Source organism: Rhinopithecus bieti, unplaced genomic scaffold, assembly GCF_001698545.2.
Source record: "Rhinopithecus bieti isolate Rb0 unplaced genomic scaffold, ASM169854v2 scaffold_33652, whole genome shotgun sequence".
Lineage (NCBI taxonomy): Eukaryota > Metazoa > Chordata > Mammalia > Primates > Cercopithecidae > Rhinopithecus > Rhinopithecus bieti.
This window is the reverse complement of record NW_016814761.1, coordinates 22,374-41,967: the sequence shown is the minus strand read 5'-3', so window position 1 is coordinate 41,967 and position 19,594 is coordinate 22,374. Positions and strand designations below refer to the sequence as shown.

At 59.1% G+C, this 19,594-nt stretch overlaps 2 protein-coding genes across 4 annotated transcripts in view; one reads left to right on the top strand and one right to left on the bottom strand.

Annotated features, from left to right (window-relative positions):
- Window positions 1–496: 496 nt before the first annotated feature.
- On the top strand, window positions 497–7,203 carry MFAP2 (microfibril associated protein 2). Of its 3 annotated transcripts, none has more exons than XM_017852074.1 (9): window positions 497–1,057; window positions 3,388–3,465; window positions 4,503–4,589; window positions 4,788–4,814; window positions 4,917–5,003; window positions 5,168–5,212; window positions 5,989–6,076; window positions 6,350–6,423; window positions 6,667–7,203. In XM_017852074.1, exons 2-9 carry the CDS (start codon window positions 3,429–3,431, stop codon window positions 6,768–6,770), a joined length of 549 nt encoding a protein of 182 aa, XP_017707563.1. In that variant the 5' UTR covers window positions 497–1,057; window positions 3,388–3,428; the 3' UTR covers window positions 6,771–7,203. The 3 variants fall into 3 exon arrangements, with proteins under 3 accessions (XP_017707563.1, XP_017707562.1, XP_017707561.1); XM_017852073.1 differs by having other exon boundaries at window positions 500–699; window positions 4,500–4,589; XM_017852072.1 differs by having other exon boundaries at window positions 504–1,057; window positions 4,500–4,589.
- Window positions 7,204–9,004: 1,801 nt separating this feature from the next.
- CROCC (ciliary rootlet coiled-coil, rootletin) overlaps window positions 9,005–19,594 on the bottom strand; it is a 32,139-nt gene continuing 21,549 nt past the window's right edge. Inside the window, 14 exon segments of the mRNA XM_017852071.1 lie at window positions 9,005–9,617; window positions 10,330–10,512; window positions 11,192–11,323; window positions 11,506–11,706; window positions 12,029–12,178; window positions 12,620–12,660; window positions 12,663–12,683; window positions 12,686–12,714; window positions 12,716–12,759; window positions 12,761–12,841; window positions 13,540–13,755; window positions 15,711–15,874; window positions 16,163–16,283; window positions 16,390–16,559. Coding sequence (XP_017707560.1) covers window positions 9,531–9,617; window positions 10,330–10,512; window positions 11,192–11,323; window positions 11,506–11,706; window positions 12,029–12,178; window positions 12,620–12,660; window positions 12,663–12,683; window positions 12,686–12,714; window positions 12,716–12,759; window positions 12,761–12,841; window positions 13,540–13,755; window positions 15,711–15,874; window positions 16,163–16,283; window positions 16,390–16,559 — 1,640 coding nt within the window. The 3' untranslated portion in view covers window positions 9,005–9,530.

Below are 19,594 nucleotides of genomic sequence, written 5' to 3'. Positions count from 1 at the left end.
CATCCTTCCGTTGCGCTGCCACCGGTCACTGAGTCAGGGCTTTGTCAGCTTCTGACAAGCAGAAAGAGCAAATGTGGTTTCTTGGGATTGCAACTTGGTCTCACAGTGGCTTAGGCCAGGGAGGGAGCAGTGGACAGAGTCACAAAAGAAATTTTTAGTAGCATTCGCAGGTGGGTGCTGGATTAGATGCAGGGCTAAGGGTAGGGGAGGAAGCCTGGGTAATGGAAGGCTGGGGGGCCAGTGGAGTACTGGGAACCCTGGAAAGCCAGGTCTTGGGGAGAGTCAGGAGGTTGTGAATTTGGACTTGGATGCTTGTTGAAGTTGATGCACCTTGGGGACATTTGTGGGACACATAGATAGGGTCAGGGCTGAAAAAAGTGCTGGTTATGACCGGGGGCAGGAAATCTTGCCTGTAATCCCAGCATTCCAGAAGGATGAGACAGGAGGAACTCTTGAGGCCAAAATTTCGAGGCCAGAAGTTCGAGACGAGCATGGGCAACACAGCAAGACCTTGTCTCTAGAAAAGGAAAGAAAGAACGGCTGGTTGTGGAAGCCAGCCATGGCCCAGAGCTCAGCAGTGTAGGAGGAGACGGTGCGGGCCTGGGAGAGGCAGCAGGAAAACCAAGGCAGGAGGGTGTCCTGTGAGCTGGGAGAAGGCAGAGTGGGAGCGAGGCTTACTTCCTGGCTGAGGGGCCTATGGTGAGTCACTTGGGAAGCTTGGTTTTCTCCTCTGTGAAATGGGCTACACACCCACCCTTGCTCACCTCACCCACCTCACCCCGTCGACGTCGAGTGAGGAGCAGCTGTGAGAAGGAGAAAGCTTTGCACGGACGTGAGGACGGCTCCGGGCGCCTCTCCCCCGTGGACACTCCCGAGGAGATGGAACCCCGAGGGCACGGCGTGGCGGCCTGTGCGGGCCACTCGCGTTAGGACCCAGAGGCTCTGGGGCTGGAGGGCGGGCGCCAGCCCCGTCGGGGGCCCGGAGGGGGACTCGGAGCGGGCCAAGGGGCGGCTCCGGCGGGCGGACTTGGAGCGGGCGGCGGAGTGACCCGGACAGGTAGGCGCGGGCCTGGCGCTCGGGGGCCCCGGGGAGCGGTCAGAGGCGTCGACGGGTCCCCCGGCGCGGGGACGGGGGTGCCAGGCTCTCCGGGTCCCCGATCCTGGGGCGACACGCGGAGGTCCTGAACCCAGCGCCTTCAGAGCGGACGCCAAGGGGGCACCTGGAAAGTTTGGAGTTGCTCTGCAGCGAAAATGTGAATTGGGAAGGGTGGGGAGCCCGAGTTTGAGGAGAGCCAGAGGTGGGGCGTCGGGGATGGGACATCTTTTGTTCTCCCGGGGAGGTTGGAATGTGGCGGGTGGGGTGGGGGCCCGGGTGGGAATGGCCGAGACAGAGACGCAGAGAGACAAAGAGAGATCAGAGACGGGAGCGCGAGGGCGCGCGAAACAAGTTTCCTCGGCTGACTGTTCCCAGCTGTGCGGCGCTGCAGCATCTGGGTTCCCCCCGCCGGGACCCCTCCCCCCTAGCTCGACTCTGGAGCGGGCAGAGCCCTCCCTCTGTCTGAGGTCTGAGCCAGCGTCAGGGCCCCCTGTCCCCTTCCTCCCAGGACGCAGGGGAGTCGGGGTTGGGGGAGGCCGCAGCTGTGGAAGAGGCCAGAGGTGGGGGTGGGGCAGCCTCCCGGGCAGGTCCTGGCCTCCTGCACGCCCCAAAACCCCTTGGTCTAGAAGTGCTTGGAGATGTGGTCCCCTGGGAGGAGCCCATGAACTCCACACTGACTTCCCTCTTGCCTGTCTCCCCACTAGCCCGTGGGCCTCCTTCCCCCAATAAGCCTGGGTTTGGGGGCCAGTCCTAGGGAAGAAGACTCCACGCAGGGGACCGACAGGCATCCCCCAACACCTTGCAGCCCCTCATGCCCCAATTCAGCGCCTTCTGCTGAGCAGCAGGGGCTCCGACTGGCCTGACCGATGGGGAGAGGGGCGAGGATGGGGAGAGGGGCGACGATGGGGAGGGGGGCGACGATGGGGAGGGGGGGGATGATGGGGAGAGGGGCGACGAAGGCTCTTGGGGTCTTTTCATCCCCTTTCCATGAGGAGGTCAAGGGTTTTCAGAATGGGGTGTGGGGAGTCAGCTATCCCTCACCTCTGGGGCAGCTTGGTCCTGAGCCTTGTCTCCCTGCTCCCACTCCACCTCAGTGAAGTGCCCAACGCATGAGAGGGCCAGGGGGTCAGGGAGGCCTCAGGATTGAGAGGAAGAAGGGAAAGACCCCATGCTTTCTCCCCTTTCCCTCCCCTCCCCCTGGATTCCCGGTGGGGAAAATAGAGCACAGTTGGGGTTTCCAGCTAGCTTTCTGGAAAGACTTCCTGGGTTGCAGCAAGGAGGGGCCCTCCTGGAGAATGGACCCCACCCTCGCAGCCCTCCCTACAGAAGGCTGACGGACCTGAGGTGGCCCTCCACGGAGCTGGGGCTGGATGTGTGGAACTGGAGGCTTCCCCAAGTCCCACCGAGTAGCCAGGACTGGAGGCTGGGCTTTTGAATGTCAGGATCCTAATGAAAGCCATGACCCCGTGCCCTCTCCCTCCAAATGACACACATACTTGCCTACAATGTCAGGGGGTGCGGAACCCCTAGGCTGGGTGATGTCATGGCCCCTTCAGTGCTGCTGTTCTAGAATCCAGAGGAGCCCCCTCAGACTTCACTCTAGTGTTTCCTGCTGCTGCAAATAGCCCAGGTCTCGTGAGCCTGTGATGAACACAGCCAGGTCTTGCGAGGCCTGGAGGCCTGGCAGGAGAGGAGTCTTCTGGGCACTGGGAGCCCTGCCCGGCCTGGCCGCTGTGGGGGCCCGGCAGGCCCATGTGTATGTGGTTTCCTGCTGAGCAAGATGCTCAGGGCCCAGGGGCTAATTGGGAGCAGGTGGTGGGCTTGGCAGACGCTGCTGAGTCCAGGCGGTGATGCCGGTTGGCCAGGGCTGGGGTCCCAAGGATGGGCCTGGTTCAGCGATTCATGCAGTCAGTGCCTTGGACACCCGGGGAGGCATTGGGCCAGAGGGCTGAGCATGGGTGTGGGTGAGGACAGAATGGCCCGGGCTGGGAGCACGTTAGGAATGTCCCCTTAGTGAGCAGGGCAGGGTCCACCCTTCCCTGACCATGTCTAGTACACACACGACATGGGGTTTGCTTGTCAGGATCAGTCCTGGAGCTGAGTTGGAGGCCTTGTTCCTTGTGACCTGAACACCTGGGTGGGCCAGCAGGGACTGGGATGTCCCTCCAATCCAGCCCTCCCATGCCTGGTTTCTGGGTGCCACCTTCTCCAGGGTGAAATAAGGGGATCAAAGGTGGGCTCTGCTGTCCTGGGTGTGGCCCTGGGTAGAGCTCCCACCGGTCTTTCCCCAGCTGTCCTCCCTGACACCACTCCGGCCTGCCTCTTCGTTGCCATGAGAGCTGCCTACCTCTTCCTGCTATTCCTGCCTGGTAAGTGGCTCCTGGGGCAGAGGGTAGCTCCCCTTATGTGGGGGTGGGGAGTAGGGTTAGTAGGGGGGATTAGCAGTGAGACTTTGTCACGACTTACGGCCAGAACTCAGCTCCCCAGCCCCCAGGGCCTCTTGCCTGCTTGGACCACAGACTGGACCGGCCAACACTGGCAGCATCTGGAGGCAGCTCCCGGCCCTTCCCCCAGCCTTCCACAGCAGCAGGCAGGCAGGCAGGGTTCTGGAGGGCACGTCCCAGGCACAAGGACTCCGTGGCACAAGGCACAACGCCCCTCTGGGAGCCGATGTGCAGGTGGAGGTGCAGGGGCACCCAAGGCAGGGAGTCCGGACGCTTGGGTTCTGGATCCATTCAGGGCCCTTCAGCTCTATACAGTCTCGACCTTGAGGGGGTCCGTACTGGCCAAATGAGGAGAATCAATGAGGACCACAAAAGTCCTAGCAGGGCCAAGATTCATTCATTCAGCTGTGATGTGTTGAGTCCCTACAACATGCCAAGTGCTGGGCTAGGCCCTGGGGATTCAGCGATGAACCAGGCAGACACATCGTTGCTCCTCATCATGCTGCCAGTCCAGGGAAGGGAGACAAATAGGAAACAAGCAGATATGAGAAACTCCAGCATGTGCTGAGTGCTGGACGGAAATCAGCAGGAGGGCCGGTGGGGCAGCCTCTCGTGAGGCTGAAATTCCGGGGAAGACCTGAAGCAGCTGAGCAGGCCTCACAGGCCCAGGGAGCATCAGGTGCAAAGGCTCTGAGGGAGGCAGGAGCATGTGGAGTCCCAGGAACAGCCAGGAGGCCAGCAACAGGAAGGGGCAAGATGAGGTCAGGGAGGTGACCATGACCAGGGTGGGGAAGGGTCTTTACCATCCAAGAAGAGTCTGGATCCTCTAGGAATCTGCTTGTAGGGTCCTAGGTTCTTACAGACCTGCCCTTGTGACCCCCGCCTCCCCTCCCCAGAAGTGCCTCGGGCCCCCGTTGCCCCTCCCCATGGGGTACACCACACGCTTTGCCTCCCCACAGCAGGCTTGCTGGCTCAGGGCCAGTACGACCTGGACCCGCTGCCGCCGTTCCCTGACCACGTCCAGTACACCCACTATAGCGACCAGATCGGTAAGGGCCTTCCACCCCCAGCCCTGCTGGGTCACGGAGGCCTGGCTGCTCAGATGTGCATGGCTCAGCCAGGGACCGCACTGGACAGGCTGACGGAAACTCTGGGGGTTGGTCCCTGGCTCAGCGGGGACCTGTTTGCCCCTGGGGCTGGGGGAGTAGCCTGACTCCCACCAATTCCACTTTCATCTTTGTTTGCAGACAACCCAGACTACTATGATTATCAAGGTAATGGGTTGAGAGTAGGATAGGACGGGCGGGCAGCTGGGGTGGGGAGAGCCCCTGGGAGGGGTAGAGGGAGCAGACCCCCTTATCCTCCCGTGGCTGCAGAGGTGACTCCTCGGCCCTCCGAGGAACAGTTCCAGTTCCAGTCCCAGCAGCAAGTCCAACAGGAAATCATCCCAGCCCCAACCCCAGGTAGGTGCCAGACCCTGCTCCCACCCCTGCCCCAGCTCCTGCCTCACCCCTCCCCACTCTGTCAACCCTGGGAGTGGGGGTCTGCCAGGGCTGGGAGAGGTGACTCCCCTTGCTCTGAAGATACCCCTCCCAATGATGTCTGCCTACCTCTGTCTCAACGCCAGAACCAGGAAATGCAGAGGCGGAGCCCACAGAGCCTGGGCCTCTTGGTAAGGGCTTTCTTGACAGCCAGAGAAATGGAGGCACGGCCTGAAGTTGGGGTGGAGTAGGGGGCGGTGCTGGTGGGCTGGAGGTCTTTGTCCCTTGCCCATGTGGGCTGTTGGCAGTAATATGGGGCAGTATGACTGCTGTAGGCTGGCATCCCCAGGCCCCACTAGGCAGCTCCAGGAGGTCCCACCAGTCCCCAGCATGCCTGACTGGAGGCTAAATTGGCACCCTAGGAAGGCCCCTGTCCTCACAGTTACTGGGAGGGGCAGGGAGTGTGCTGGGGACTTCCTGTCAGCCAGAGAGACTGGGTGGTGCCCATGTGGAGGCGAGGAAGGGCCAGGGAGCGCAGGCTGGCTGAGCGGTGCCCCTCCGGCTGCCCCAGCTGAGAGCTTAAAAGAACAAGGTGTGTGTGTGCGAGAGAATCCGGGTGCTCACCCTCGGTTGGGTTGGTGTGTGCGTTCCTATGTGGGCTTCTGTGAGCGTGGGCAGATCTGCTTGGAAGTTGGTATGGGCTTTTGTGACGATGCATGGGTGGGTGGGAATTTCTGTTGAACTTAGGCTTCTATAGTAAGTGTGGTTTTGAGTTGATACATGAATATTACAGCCCTGGTAAGTCTGACAGTGCTGCATGTGTCTATGTGGGCATGTGTAGGTATGGGTGTCTGCACGGGGCCTGAGGGTACAGGGGGGACTAGGCCCTGCGAGCCAGCCTCAGGTGGGTGAGGCTGGGGGCCACCCCCCAACTCTGGGCTCCTAGTCTGACCCCACCTGTCACCAGACTGCCGTGAGGAACAGTACCCGTGCACCCGCCTCTACTCCATACACAAGCCGTGCAAACAGTGTCTCAACGAGGTCTGCTTCTACAGGTGAGCACAGGTGGGCAGCTGTCGGGAGGACTTCGGAGTTTGGGGGGCTAGAGGGCACAGGGGACAGCTCTGGCCAGCCAAGGTGGGAGTTGGAGGAAAGATAGTGAGTCCTGAAGTTGAGCTCAATTCTGTGGTTGGGCCTGGGCCAGGGACCTCCACTCCTGGGCTCCAGTGCCGGGTTCTGCCTGGGCTCCAGTGCCAGGTTCTGTCTGGGCTATCCCAGTGGGGTTGGGTGGACGTGGGGCTGAGACCTCCCGTGCCCTGTCCCCGCAGCCTCCGCCGTGTGTACGTCATTAACAGGGAGATCTGTGTCCGTACAGTGTGTGCCCACGAGGAACTCCTCCGAGGTAGGAAGGCCTCCTCCCCAAGACCTCCCCTACCCCCACGTCCACTTCATTATCTGGCCACCTAGTCACCTGCCTGATGTTTATTCAACACGTATTATCCACCAGGCCCACTTCCAGGACACCCTGAGCTCCCCTCCCTGCTACTTTTCATCCTCAACACTCCTATCACCAGAGTTGGGGGAGGGACAGCGGTTCTCATCTCCCAGCTCCACCCTGACCCCCCCTCCTTCCTGCCCCCAATAGCTGACCTCTGTCGGGACAAGTTCTCCAAATGTGGCGTGATGGCCAGCAGCGGCCTGTGCCAATCCGTGGCAGCCTCCTGTGCCAGGAGCTGTGGGGGCTGCTAGGGTGGTGCTGGCGTCCGGAGTTCTGGCCCTCCTGGGATCTGGGGCCCTCGGGCCCTGCCTGACCTGGTGCTTTTTCCCCCATCCCCATGTTCCTTTTATTCTGTAAAAAGTTAGTGGACTGCAGCCCTGGGGGTTGCAGGCTGCGGTGCCTCAGGCCACTCCTTCAGCCTGTGGCCACCTCTGGGGCATGATGGGGGCTCCCCACTGCCTAGTCTCTGCCCCTCAGGTTGGGGGGGCATCCCAGGCCTCTCTGTGGGACCTTGGCCCCTGATGGGCCTTCTCAGCCCCTTTTGAGGACAGACAGTCCCCCCTTCACAGTCCCCTGAGGTAGGCTACGTCCCCCACCCCAGCTGGTCTGCTTGGATTTCCTACAGCCCCTCTGGGCATGGACCCCCTTTATTTTATACAAAATTAAAAACAAGTTTTTACAAAAGATTGAGTCACTTTTTTGGTGGAGAGCACAGAGGGGCCAGCCAAGTGCCCCCAACGCAGACTGTCCTGAGAGGCTCCCCACCCCTTCGCGTGAACGGTCTGCTCGGGTGCCCTGTGCTTCTGCAGTCCCAGCCCTACCTCCTCACCCACTGGCTCCAGTTCTGCCCTGCCCAGAACACTGCGTCATGACAGTGTACGTGCGCACGCGTGTTGCAGGAATTGCATGGGAGATGGAAGGCTTCAGGGACACAGCTTTCCCATGATCAGGGCTGCTTGGTGAGGACATGAGTTCCCATCACCAGAGGGACACAGTGAAGATGGGAGGCTGCCCATGGGGTTGGAGGGCATGGGGTCAAGGCAGGCGGACTGACATCCAAGGCCTTTGAGAAGTTGGGGAGATGGGTGCCATTAAGAGAACAAAAATGGCGGGGCGCAGGGGCTCACACCTGTAATTCCAGCACTTAGGGAGGCCGAGGTGGGCTGATCACTTGAGGCCAGGAGTTCGAGACCAGCCTGGCCAACGTGGTGAAACCCTGTCTCTAGTAAAAATACAAAAAAAAATCAGCCAGGCGTGGTGGCATGCGCCTGTAAACCCAGCTGCTCAGGAGGCTGAGGCACAAGAATTGCTTCAACCTGGGAGGCGGAGGTTGCAGTGAGCCAAGATCGCGCCACTGGACTCCAGCCTGAGCAGAGCAAGACTGTCTCAAAAAAAAAGAAAAGAAGAGGGCAAAAACCAGCAAGCCATGATAACACCTCCTTCTGACCAGCACGTGGGGCCTGGGCTCTGCGTGAAGGCTCGCATACTCCTTAACTCTGAACAGGCATATGTGGTGGATGTAATTCATATCCCCCTCTTAGAGACAGGAAAACTGAGCCCAGAGACATGAAGTAACCCACCCAAGGGTCCCACCCACGGGTCCACAGCTGTCAGCGGCAGTGCTGTGGCCGAATCGGGCAGCTGGACTCCAGCAGATGAGGATGAGTGTTAATTTCTCCTTCAGACACTGATTGAGCACCTCCTACGTGAACTTCCCCAGTCGCCCTATGTGGTAGGTTCCCATTTTACAGATGAGCAAATTGAGGCTTTAAGAGGTTAAGCAGGCTGGGCATGGTGGCTCACGCCTGTAATCCCAACACTTTGGGAGGCCAAGGCAGGTGGATCACCTGAGGTCTAGAGTTTGAGACCATCCTGATCAACATGGTGAAACCCTGTCTGTACTAAAAAAAAAAAAAAAAATTACAAAAATTAGCTGGGCATGGTGGCGGGCACCTGTAATCCCAGCTACTCAGGAGGGTGTGGCAGGAGGATCACTTGAACTCGGGAGGCGGAGGTTGCAGTGAGCTGGGATCGTGCCATTGCACTCCAGCCGAGGCGACAGCTTTGCTCAGGATCACTCAGCGGAGCCAGGCATGTTCACGCCCAAACCTGCACTTGTTTGCCATGCTGCCTGGAAGGCCTGTCACTGTCCCGAGGGTGGGCTTGGATCTAAGGAGGGGCCAGAGAAAGGGGCAAGAAAGCATAGACTGGAAAGAGTCAAGCTGCCCAGGCTCGGCCCAGTCCCAGGCTTCAACAGCCCCATCTGTTCTATGCACCGGGTGACTGAGGACCCCAGAGGGCTCCCCATCTGACATCCTGTGAGGCTGGCAAGTTCCCTTCCCAACACAGGCCTCCGTGCCTCTCCCTGCTGCCTCCCCAAGCACCCCTCCCTACAGGGCCCCATCCCTCTTGCCCCAGACCCCACCTGTCTCCCCCCACCACATCTCCTCCAATCGTCTAGAAAAGGGACACACCTGTACAAACTTTTTAGAAAAGGAGGTCTTGTTACAAAAAACAGTTCTGAACAGTTAACATTGTAAAAGGTATAAAATACAGGGACTCTGAGCACTCTGAGGAATTTCCTGACACACACTCTCAACTAAGGTGGACAGATCTCTGGGAAGCCAGAGTCAGGGACTGGGCCTCTGACCCCTGCCCTGGGCCTGGCCCCTCTCCTCTTTCCCACGAGCCCTTGCTCCAGGGCTGACCAGAGACGAGGGCGCTCCCCAACCCTGGCTGCGGCTCAGCCCCTCAAGGAGGAACTTGTACGATCTACAGTGGCTCATCCTGGAAGAGGGAGGCTGGACTGAGGTGGGGCCTGCAGGCGATGCCGGGAAGCCTCTCCAGGCCTGGAGCTGGAGCACCCCTCCTCAGCACTGCCAGCAGAGCGCCTCCTCATCCCACCCCAGCTTGAGGCCCCCAAGGGACTGGGCTCTGGGGGGTGGGCTGTGCAAAAGGAGGGCCCTCCCCTGTCCCGGGCACAGGGCCTTTTTCCAGATGCCAGGAGGGGCTCATTTCTCTGGGGGGCCGGAGGGTGGAGAGAAGGGTGCTGAGCTCCTTCGACACTCCTGCTGCAACTGTCCCTTCAGTGTGGACACCTGGGGAAAAAAGGGAAGATAAGGCCAGTCGGGCCCTCAGCCTGGCTTCAGAGAAAGGAAGGCAGCTGGGAACCCCAGAGGGACACAGTGCCACGGTTTCAGGAAAGGTCTGACCTGACTGAGAGTCAGGGGCTGTCCTGCCCTTCTCATTTTGTTCCTTACTGCGGAGTCAGGCGTCTTCTGACTGTCGGCACCTTTGAGGGCAACTCCACCCCCATTCTTTATCCCCATCATCACTTGGGTGGGCATGGCTCTAGCCCAGACCCAAGAGGTGGACATGTGACCCAGCCTGGCCTAGCAGAGCAGCCTTGCCCAGCTGACAAGGCTGGCTCAGGCATGGTCAGGAAGGGGTGTGTGATCTGAGCAGGCCAGTGAGGGACAGCCCTGGGACTTCTGCCCCTGCTGTCTTCAGGGATGAGATTGCTGGGAGAACCTGAGGCTGGAGCTGCTGAGGACACCTGGCCACCCAGGGAGAAGGCTGCCCTGAGCATGGAGCCAGGGGGAGCAGAGCCATGGCAGGAAGGCCTTGGGGCCCAGGAGCATCCCGTGGCCCCTGGTCTGGTCTTGGCTGATACCAGCGCAGAGCCAACCCCACCCTTTTCGGTTATGGGAGCCATCAACTGCCTATACCCACGAGGTCTTGACTGGGTCTCTCCTCTTCCTCCAGCCCCACACATGATTCTGGCCCAGCCTTCCGAGGGGGCCTGCACACCTGCTCCTCCAGCCCACGCACCCTCTGGCGGTGGGCCCGCTCCCGAGCCTCCAGCGTGTGCTCAGTCTGCACCTGGGCACTGCGCAGTCGTTCCACCTCCTGCTGCAGCTCCAGCTGCTGCTGCTGCGCGTCTACCTCCAGCTGGGCTGGGCTGTGGCTCTGCTCCAGCACCACCACCTGCGCCTGCAGAGAGGGGCTGTGGTCAGGGTTCTGGCCCAGCATGAGTGTGTGTGTGCACGTGTGACAGGTTGTCAGGTACCTCCCTGGGACGTGGCCAGTGCAGAGGGGGAGGGCAGGAGAGATCCTTGTGTGTCTTCCATCCTGCTGGCCCTGACAGTGAGCCTGCGAGCCCAGGGTGAGTGCACCCAATGACCCCCACTCAGGTAGGTGCGTGCACACACACACACATACACTCACACACTCAGACGTCATACACACAGGCACAAAGGCAAGCATGTAAATCCCTGCCTGGACTCACACAGGTGCATGTGTATGTGCAAAGGCCCAACTCCCACATACATGAAAACATCTGTACACAAACACATATTCACAATACCCAGACACGCCACACCATGCACAAGGTTCATGCTCCATACACAAGAATGATCACATGGGTTCTCACACTGCCGCATGGCCACAACATACACGAACCCACAGGCTCACGTGCAAACAGGCCTTTAGTGTCTTTTCTGTACACCTTAGGGAGAACCCCTCCCTCCATAGCCTGGCTGGGTCACTGGAAGGCTCAGGGCTCCTAGAGGAGGGGTTTGTGGGCCCTGGGCTGGCTGGGCCATCAACACTGGGATTGCTGAGCACTCAGACTGGGGATGAAGTTGGGGTCCCAGACTGGGTGGGGTCAGACCTCCAGCTGCTGGATCTGCCTCTGCGCCTCTGCCAGCTCCAGCTCAGCTCCCGTGAGGGTGCGGTCCAGGCGGCCCTTCTCTGCGCTCAGCCGCACTGTGTCCTCGTGGCTACGAAGATTCTCCCGCTCCACCTAGGCAGGAGAGCCAGGGGAGATCAGGGTGCCAGGAGGAGCTCACTGAGGGGGCTCCAGTTCCTGAACCTCAATGGAATAACCTAACCCCACCAGTGGCAGCAGACCCTGGGGATGTGCAGTGGGATCCACCACAGCTAGGCCCCAGAGGAAGTGAGGGGAGAGCCCACGGAGCAGCCTACCTTGTCCAGCGTTCTCCTGAGGGCTACACGGTCCTTCTCCAGCCGCAGGGCTGAGCGCTCCACCTCCCGCTTCTCGGCTTCCAGCTGAGCCAGGGCGCGCTGCAGGCTGCCCAGGCGCTCCTGCAGCAGCCGCCGCTCATCTTGCAGCTTCTGGACCATGTGCAGGGCTGCAGCCTCACCGTCCTGCCGCTGCCGCAGCACCTGCAACAGAAGCCAGGCAGGCCCTGAATCCCTCTGGGCCTGAGCGTACTTATCTGAAGCTTGGGGATAATGAGGCTGGCCCACTCACAGAGCAGGCGATGGTGAGGCCCACATCAGAGAATTGTCACCTGAAGCCAAACCTTTCTCTCAGACTCTCAGTTTCTCCATCTGTGTAACAGAACTATGCTCTGAATGAACCATGTTTCCTTACTGGAGGTTGCACCAGGGTTTGGGATGAGGTTGAGATGGGTGGGAACGTCCCCCCCGCCCATCCCAGGGCCTCGCAGTCTTGGGGACAGAGGAGGCACACCCTGGCCCTCACCTCCCGTAGCTGTTGTAGCTGGCCCTCGGCCTCCACCCGCTGCAGCTCCAGGTCAGCCACCTCGCCTCGCAACGTCTGCACCTGCTCGCCCAGAGAGCTGCTTTGCTTCCGTGCTTCAGATAACGCCTGCCGGGCAGCATCCAGCCGTTCCTGGGGGACAGGGGCTGATGGTGCCAGGCTGGCCTGGGAGCCCTGAGAAGTCCTCTCTATTCTGTACCTCCGGATAGGTCCACAACCCATAAAACAGGCAGTCATCTCACCTGGAGGGTAGGGTGCACACCAGACCCATCCACGGCCTATCCACTGACCTGCGTAAGGTAGGACCCACTCAGACCCCAACTCTCCCCAATAAACCCTGCACCTGGGTCCCCCCAAGTCTAGTAGTCTTGTCTTCTTAAGGGACATACCCAGAGCCTCTTCTCATTGGCTGATGGTCTACTGGGCCCACGCCCTCCCTTTAAGCCTGCTCTCATTGGCTCCAACTGACTGCCCCATTGGCTGGCTCTTTACCGGGGGGGCCCCCCTCCAGGCCTGCTCTTACTGGCTGACTCTCTCACTGGACCCACCCCAGCCAGACCCTGGGTCCCAGACCTGGAGCACTTGGCGGTCATGTACACAGGCGGTCAGCGCCTCTGTAGATGCAGGTTCTTGTCTGGGTGCTGTTGAGGCTGGCACTGCTCTGGGCTGGCCTCTGTTCAGGCCCGCACCTTGTCCCGCAGGGCCCCCTCACTTTTCTGCCACCTTGGCCAGGGCTCCGTTCAGCCGCTCCACGGTCAGCTGCAGGGTCCCTGCCTTCACCTCGCTGTCTGCCACCTGGCAGGAGGACAGCCAGAACAATCAGGGGGCTGTTCCCATCTGGCCTCTACACCTCTGCTCCTACTGTGACCTCCACCTGGCATGCCGAATCCACTCCCTTCCCACTTCTCTCTGGGCCTCCATCATCGAGACCCTCTGTTCCTAAGAACTCCCGCTAGCTCAGCCTACTGCAACCTGGGCCCCACGTCACTGCTGGCTAACTACTCGTGCCCAGAGTGCCATCAACCTAGTTGTCTTAGACTCACTGGTCTCCTCCCTGTCCTCATTCCCCTCTCCTCTCTGCCATGGAAGAGACAGGGTAACCACCACAACACTAAAATTTTCTATTTTTGACTTCGGTGGGTGTTCAGGCAAGGCTAGCCAAATTATTTAACATTCCAGTTAGAGCTGAGCTTCCTAGCAGTTAAGGCAAAAAGGGAAATGAGTGAAACCTACATCTCTAACTTATCCCAGATGACCCCTATGCATGCAGATTCTGTCATCAAATAGCCCTGAATTCTAATTTTGGCTCTGCCTCTTACTAGCTGTGGGATCTTGGACAATGACATCACCTCTCAGCCTCTATTTTTCCATCTGTGAAATGGGGATGTTGGTAATACTTGCCTCACAGGGTTGTTGAGGGACTGCGTAGTGCCTACAAAGCTCTTGGCACAGGGCATGTGAATGTTGTGGCCGTGATTTGGAGAGGGGCCCACCTGTCTCTGCAGGGAGTCCACCCGATCCTGGAGGGCCTGGGCATGGGCCTCACGGTCACTCAGGCCCAGGCGGCTGCGCTGCAGCTCCCCCTCAAGCGAGCGCCGCTGCAGCTCCAGCTTGACGGTGCGGCTCTCGGAGGCGTCCAGGACCTCCTTCAGGCGCCGCTTGTCGCCCTCCAGCTTTGTCTCATTGGCCTTCATCTTGCTGATCTTCTCCTGCAGGTGGCTCGGGGCTCAGGCCCAGACATCCAGTGCACCCCACAGCCCTCCCGCACACGCCCTGGGGCCCATAGGGGAAGAGTGGGGAGCAGCCTTGAAGGGTGACCTGTGTGACCTGGGGCCAGCCTGGGACCCTCTGGAGACCTCGGTCTCCCCACGTGTTCCCAGGATGAGTGGACGTGAAGATCCCAGAGCCCACCTTTCCAGTTTTAGCCCAGGCCAATGGGCTGTGGAACCCAGGACTGCCCCTTCCCGCTCTCTGGCCCCATTTCATATCTGCACAGTGGGGATACTGGATTGGTCCCAGGGTACCACAACCTGGGTGCTCACAGAAGCCCTGAGGAAGGGGCTATAGAAATGCAGATTCCAAGGCCCTGCCCCACTGACTCACGTGCAAACTGAGCTGAGCCTGACAGTTCTGAGGGGGCCCTGCTGTTCTAGGGTTTCAGGTTGTGATTCCCCCTCCCCTGCCCAGGGTCAGCCAGTGAAGAAGGCCTGGGGAGTGGGGATGGGACAGGAAGGCAGACTAGGGGTCCTCCAATCCCTGGTTCTATCCTAGAGACAGGGTGGATCAACAGGGGGTGTTATTAGAGCCTCCCCAGCCCCCATCCTGAGCCTGGCCCCTCTGCCACCCTGCCCACAGCCCCAGCCCTGCCCTGTCTGGGGCCCCCACTCTGGCTCCCGCCCAGCTTTGTTCCTGGCCTCCTCCCGCAGCCCCTGCGGCTGGGCCCACGGCCAGGGCTGAAGCCGCAGACACAACAATCCAGCTAAGCTCGGCCCCAGGCCAGAGGCAGGGGGTTGAGTGGGGGGCAGTAATAGAGGGACAGGCTGGGGAGGGCGGAGAGGAACTGTGGCTGCACTGTCACCACCAGGGCCTAAGTTTCCTGCCCCAGACAGGCGGACACACACACTGGCACCCGCAGCTGTCCCCCAAACACACATAAAAACCCCAGAACTACAGAGACATAAAACAGAGGCTCCCTGAGTACCACCTGTGATAAGAGCCTATGTGTATCACCCTGTGAGGTAATCACTGCTCCTCCTTTTACAGATGAGGAAAACGAAAACCAGGCAGATGACAGCTCAAAGCCCAAGCTCTCTTTCTTTCCTTTCTTTCTTTCTCTTTTTTTTTTTCTTTTTTGACAGAGTCTTGCTCAGTCGCCCAGGCTGGAATGCAGTGGCCCGATCTCGGCTCACTGCAAGCTCCGCCTCCCAGGTTCACGCCATTCTCCTGCCTCAGCCTCCTGAGTAGCTGGGACTACAGGCGCCCACCACCGCGCCTGGCTAATTTTTTTGTATTTTTAGTAGAGGCAGAGTTTCACCATATTGGCCAGGATGGTCTCGATCTCCTGGTGTCAGGTGATCCGCCCGTCTCAGCCTCCCAAAGTCCAAAGTGCTGGGATTACAGGCGTGCGTGAGCCACCGCGCCCAGCCTTGCTCGCTTGCTTGCTTTCTTTTTTTTTTTTCTGAGACAGGGTCTCACTCTGCCTTGCTAGAGTGCAGTGGCATGATCACAGCTCATTGCAGCCTCGACTTCCTGGGCTCCAAGTGATCCTCCCACCTCAGCCTCCCAAGTAGCCAGGACTACAGGCCCACACCACCATGCCCAGCTACTTTTTGTATTTTTTATAGAGATGGGGTTTCACCATGTTGCCCAGGCTGGTCTCTGAACTCCTGGGGTCACGGGATCCACCCACCTCGACCTCCCAAAGTGCTAGGATTACAGGCATGAGCTATTGCACCTTGACCAAGCTCTTTTTTCTACAGCTAGTGACCACAAGTAACACAAGAGGATGGAGTCTGAATGTGATTTCAGACTCACAGGCTGGTCACCTCAGTGGGTTGCAGAGAGACTCAGGCAGACAGACACAGGGAGACACACGTAAGAGTTAGACAACCACTCGGGTACACAGATTCCCTGTCGCCCCCGCTGGCCCTCAGCTCGTACCCACCTGGCTGGCCCGGAGCTCGCTCTCAGTGGCCTGGAGGCTCCTCTCCAGTGTGGCTACCTGGTCCAGCGTGGCCCGGCGCTCCCGCTCACTGCGCCGCACACTCTCCTCCTGCAGCGCCAGCTCCGCCTGGACCCCGCTCAGCCGCCCATCCACGCTGCGCCGGGCTGCAGCCACCCCCCACCCCATCAGGCATGGCCAAGCACAGCCCCGAGACCCAAACCAGGTCACAAAATGTCCAGCCTGCACTCCACCCAGTGCAGGGCCAGCCTGTCTGCACCCTTCATAGTGTGCAGGTCTGCACACAGGTGAGGCTGTCCAAGGAGGGTCCTCTTGGAGACAGCCCCGAGTCAGGTCATGGGGGCCACAGCAGGGTCAGAGGCCAATCCCCCGGCTTCTGCCTCAACTGCCCAAAACACAGGAGAGAGACCAGGGACCCCGAGGATCAGACTCACCTTCCTCACTCTCAGCCACCACCTTCTGCAGCTGCCTGGCCCTCAAGGTTGCATGGTCTCTCTCAGCCTCCATCTCAGCCAGCTGGCGACTCAGGGCACTGGTCTGCGTCCGAAGATCATCCTACAGCCCCAACATGGGGGAACGAAGGAAGACCCCTGCTCTGACACCCTGCAACCCCTCCAGGGCCCTGCAATTTCCCTATCCAGCCACGCATGCCCAGGCTTACCCGTTCTCTCTGGGCACTGCGCAGCTCCTGCAGAAATTCCCGGAGGGCCCCGCGCACGGCCTCCGGGTCCAGGTCTGGAGGAGCCGGGGAGGTGGCAGGTCCTGGAGATGGTGGCTGGGACCCAGGGCTGCATTCTAAGGTGCTGGGGCTGCTGAGCCCGTCCCCACTTCCTAGAAGAGAACACTTGCTCAGTGATGCAGGAGCCATGGGCCGGCCTCCCACGCATCTCACTCACTGTCATCCCTGCCTTTCCCAACAGCCCTCAGAATCAAGCCCAACTTCTCTGCTATAGCTTAGGGGCCTTCTTGCCCAAACCAGCTGAAACCTTCTCACCGTTTACAAACTGGCCACCCTGCATCCCCCATGTTCTAGAACATTCTTTGTCCCAGCCCTAGGGCCTCTGTACATGCTGCTCCCCCTCTCCCCATGGTGTCTCTTTGCCTGGCCCGTCCTTTAGGGCCGCCCCCTCCCTCAGAGGCCTCTCTGGCCCCAGGCTGGATTACAGTGAGCTCATCCCATCCTCAGGGGGGTCTGATGTCTGCCACCCCACCCAGACCATGAGCACCACGAGGGCTGGGCCTTGTCTCTTCCATCCACCACTGTTCCCAGGGCCCAGTGCAAGGGTGGCTGCTGCATAACCTCAACGTCTCTCCATACTGAGTGCTTACTGTGCTAGGCACTTCATCTTCACAACAACTTCCTGACAGGTAAGGAACAATTTATCCTCTTCCCAGGCAAGGCTGGCACAGAGCAGTTAAGTGATTTGCTTGTTCTCTTGACTGGGTGTGGTGGCTCACGCCTGTAATCCCAGCACTGTGGGGTCCGAGGCAGGCGGATCACTTGAGGTCAGTTCAAGACCAGCCTGGCCAACACGGTAAAACCCCATCTCTACAGAAAATACAAAAATTGGCCAGGCGCGGTGTCTCACACCTATAATCCCAGCACTCTGGGAGGCCAAGGCGGGCGGATCACCTGAGGTCAGGAGTTTGAGACCAGCCTGGCCAACATAGTGAAATCCCATCTCTACTAAAAATACAAAAATTAGCTGGGCGTGGTGGCGGGCGCCTGTAATCCCAGCTACTCGAGAGGCTGAGGTTGGAGAATTGCTTAAACCCGGGAAGCGGAGCTTGCAGTGAGCCGAGGTCGAACTGCTGCACTCCAGCCTGGATGACAGACCAAGACTCTGTCTCAAAAAAAGAAACAAAAGACTGGGAGCAGTGGCTCACGCCTGTAATCCCAGAACTTTGGGAGGCCAAGGTGGGCAGATCACGAGGTCAGCAGTTCGAGGCCAGCCTAGCCAACATGGTGAAACCCCATCTCTACTAAAAATACAAAAATTAGGTGTGGTAGTGGGAGCCTGTAATCCCAGCTACTCAGGAGGCTGAGGCAGGAAAATTGCTTGAACTGGGACCCAGGAGGCAGAGGTTGCAGTGAGCCAAGACTGCACCATTGCACTCCAGCCGGGGCGACAGAGCGAGACTCCGTCAAAATAAGAAGAGGAGAGGAGAGGAGGGGAGAGGAGGGGAGGGGAGGTGAGAGGAGAGGAGAGGAAGGGAGAAGAGGAAAAGAAAAGAGAGAGAAAGAGAGAGAGAGGAAGAGAGGAGAAGAGAGGGGAAGAGAGGGGAAGAGAACAGAAGAGAGGAGAAGAGAAGAGAAGAGAAAAGAAGAGAAGAAAATAGAAAAATTAGCTGAGCATGGTGGCCCACGCTTATAGTCCCAGCTACCTGGAGGGCTGAGGTACGGAGGCTGAGGCAAGAAAATAGCTTGAACCCCGGAGACAGAGCTTGCAGTGAGCTGAGACTGTGCCACTGCACTCCAGCCTGGGCGACAGAGCGAGACTACGTCTCAAAAAAAAAAAAAAGGGGGTGGAGCCGGGGGCGGTGGCTCACGCCTGTAATCCCAATACTCTGGGAGGCCAAGGCAGGTGGATCACCTGAGGTCAGGAGTTCAAGACCAGCCTGGCAAACCTGGTGAAACCCCATCTCTACTAAAAACACAAAAAATTAACTAGGCGCAGTGGTGCACGCCTGTAGTCCCAGCTACTCAGGAGGCTGAGGCAGAAGAATTGCTTGAACCCGGCAGGCGGAGGTTGCAGTGAGCCGAGATCGCACCATTGCACTGAAGCATAGGCAACAGAGTGAGACTTGGGCTCAAAAAAAAAAAAAAGTGATTTGGTTGTTCTCAACACTGGGAAGTTTCAGGGCTGAGGTGGGAATCCAGGCAGCCCCACTCCCTGGCAGAAAATTGTGCACTGTGCTTGGAGTGATGGCCAGGGGAGGTAGAGGGGGTAGGGCGGGTGGAACCAGGGCACTACCTGGAGGCTGGCACTGGAACTGCAGGACACGGGTCCTGCCATGAGCATCCTGCCTAGGCGGCGGAGGGACACCGAAACTTCCCCGCAGCCACGAACTTGGTCACCACCCAAAAGGCCTCGCTCAGAGGTTCCCAAAGAAGCAGGCCTGCCCCTGGTGGACCAGCTCTAGAAGGTCCCATCATCATCTCGTGAGACTTACTCACTATCATGAGAATGGCATGGGAAAAAAAAAAAAAGAAGGTCCTCACTATCATGAGAATGGCATGGGAAAAAAAAAAAAAGAAGGTCCCATCGTCTCGGGGTAAAAGTCCTCGTAGAGGCCTACAATGTCTATTGGAGCAAACCCTTCGTCCCCAACCCTCACTCCCCTGCTTGATGCTCTGGGACTGATGGCCCCTGCTGTCCACAGGACAGGGGCACCTCCACTCAGGACCTCCCTCCCTCAGCTGCTCGCTCACGTTCTCCCCTTACCCATCACCTCCTCAGTAAGGCGCCTGCTGCCCCCGCATGAACTGCCCCAGCCCTTCCCTTGGCTTTGTCCTTTTTTTTTTTTCTGAGATGGAGTCTCGCTCTGTTGCCCAGGCTGGAGTGCAGTGGCGCGATCTCGACTCACTGCAACCTCCCCCTCCCAGGTTCATGGGATTCTCCTGCCTCAGCCTGCCAAGTAGCTGGGACTACAGGTGCCTGCCACCACGCACGGCTAATTTTTGTATTTTTAGTGGAGACAGGGTTTCACCATGTTAGCCAGAATGGTTTTGATCTCCTGACCTTGTGATCTGCCCACCTCGGTCTCCCAAAGTGCTGGGATTACAGGTGTGAGCCACCGTGCCTGGTCTCCTAATTTTTTTGTTGTGGCAAAACATATATAACATAAAGTGTCCCAGTTTCACC